This window comes from Limulus polyphemus, unplaced genomic scaffold (genome assembly GCF_000517525.1).
Source record: "Limulus polyphemus unplaced genomic scaffold, Limulus_polyphemus-2.1.2 Scaffold20073, whole genome shotgun sequence".
NCBI classification, from domain to species: domain Eukaryota; kingdom Metazoa; phylum Arthropoda; class Merostomata; order Xiphosura; family Limulidae; genus Limulus; species Limulus polyphemus.
This window is the reverse complement of record NW_013685683.1, coordinates 1-1,430: the sequence shown is the minus strand read 5'-3', so window position 1 is coordinate 1,430 and position 1,430 is coordinate 1. Positions and strand designations below refer to the sequence as shown.

General features: G+C 44.9%; 1 protein-coding gene across 1 annotated transcript; it reads left to right on the top strand.

Annotated features, from left to right (window-relative positions):
- Positions 1-217: 217 nt before the first annotated feature.
- LOC106477566 (loricrin-like) lies at positions 218-1,424 on the top strand (the record flags this gene model as incomplete). The annotated part of the gene is made up of 2 exons (XM_013938111.1): positions 218-531; positions 781-1,424. Coding segments are annotated over exons 1-2 (958 nt in total), but the record flags the coding sequence as incomplete, so codon positions are not given.
- Between the last annotated feature and the right edge of the window lie 6 nt (positions 1,425-1,430).

Below are 1,430 nucleotides of genomic sequence, written 5' to 3'. Positions count from 1 at the left end.
GCGTGGTGGACTTAACTCTGCCTTCTCTAGTCAGACTGGTGGATTTAACAGTGCCTTCTCTAGTGAGAGTTGTGGACTTAACTGTTACTTCTATAGTCAGAGTGGTGGGCGTAACTCTGCCTTCTCTTGGAAGCGTGGTGGACTTAACTGTGCCTTCTCTAGTCAGAGTGGTGAAATTAACTGTGCCTACTCTAGTCAGAGTCGACTTAAATTTACCATGTCTAATGAGAGTGATGGACTTAAGTGTGCCTTCTCTAGTGAGAGTGGTAGACCTAATTGTGCCTTCTCTAGCGAGAGCAGTGGACTTAACTGTGCATTCTCTAGTGAGAACTGTGCTTTCTCTTGTCAGAGTGGTGGACTTAATTGTGGCTTCTCTAGGAAGAGTGGTGTACATAACTGTGCCTTGTCTAGTGAAAGTGGAATTAACTTTACCTTCTCTTGCGAAAGTGGTGGACTTAACTGTGCCTTCTCTAGTGAGAGTGTTGGACTTAACAGTGCTTTACCTAGTCAGAGTGGTGGAATTAACAAACAGTTAAGTCCACCACGCTGACTAGAGAAGATAAAGTTAAGTCCACCATTTGACTAGGGAAGGACAGTTAAGTTCACCACTCTGACTAGAGAAGGCACTGTTAAATTCACCACTCTCACTAGAGAAGGCACTGTTAATTCCACCACTCTGACTAGATAAAGCACTGTTAAGTCCAACACTCTCACTAGAGAAGGCACAGTTAAGTCCACCACTTTCGCAAGAGAAGGTAAAGTTAATTCCACTTTCACTAGACAAGGCACGGCCTTCCCTAGTCAAAGTGGACTTAACTTTACCTTCTCTAGTCAGCGTGGTGGACTTAACTGTTCGTTCTCTAGTGAGAGTGGTGGAATTAACTGTGCCTTGTATAGTAAGGGTGGTGGACTTATCTGTGACTTCTCTAGTCAGAGTGATGGACTTAACTGTGCCTTCTATAGTGACAGTGGTGGACTTAACAGTGCCTTCTCTAGTGACAGTGGTGGACGTAACTGTGCCTTCTCCAGTAAAAGTGGTGGACTCAACTGTGCCTTCTCCAGGGAGAGTGGTGGGGTTAACTGTGCTTTCTCTAGTCAGAGTGGTGGACTTAACTGTGCCTTCTCTAGTGAGAGTGGTGGACTTAAATGTGCCTTGTCTAGTAAGGGTGGTGGACTTATCTGTGACTTATCTAGTCAGAGTGATGGACTTAACTGTGCTTTCTCTAGTCAGAGTGGTGGACTTAACTGTGCCTTCTTTAGTCAGAGTGGTGAACTTAACTGTGCATTCTCTGGTGAGAGTGGTGGACTTAACTGTGCCTTTTGTAGTGAGAGTAGTGAACTTAACTGTGCCTTCTCTAGTCAGAGTGGTGGACTTAACAGTGTCTTCTCTTGTCAGAGTGGTGGACTTAACAGTGCCTTCTTTAGTGAGA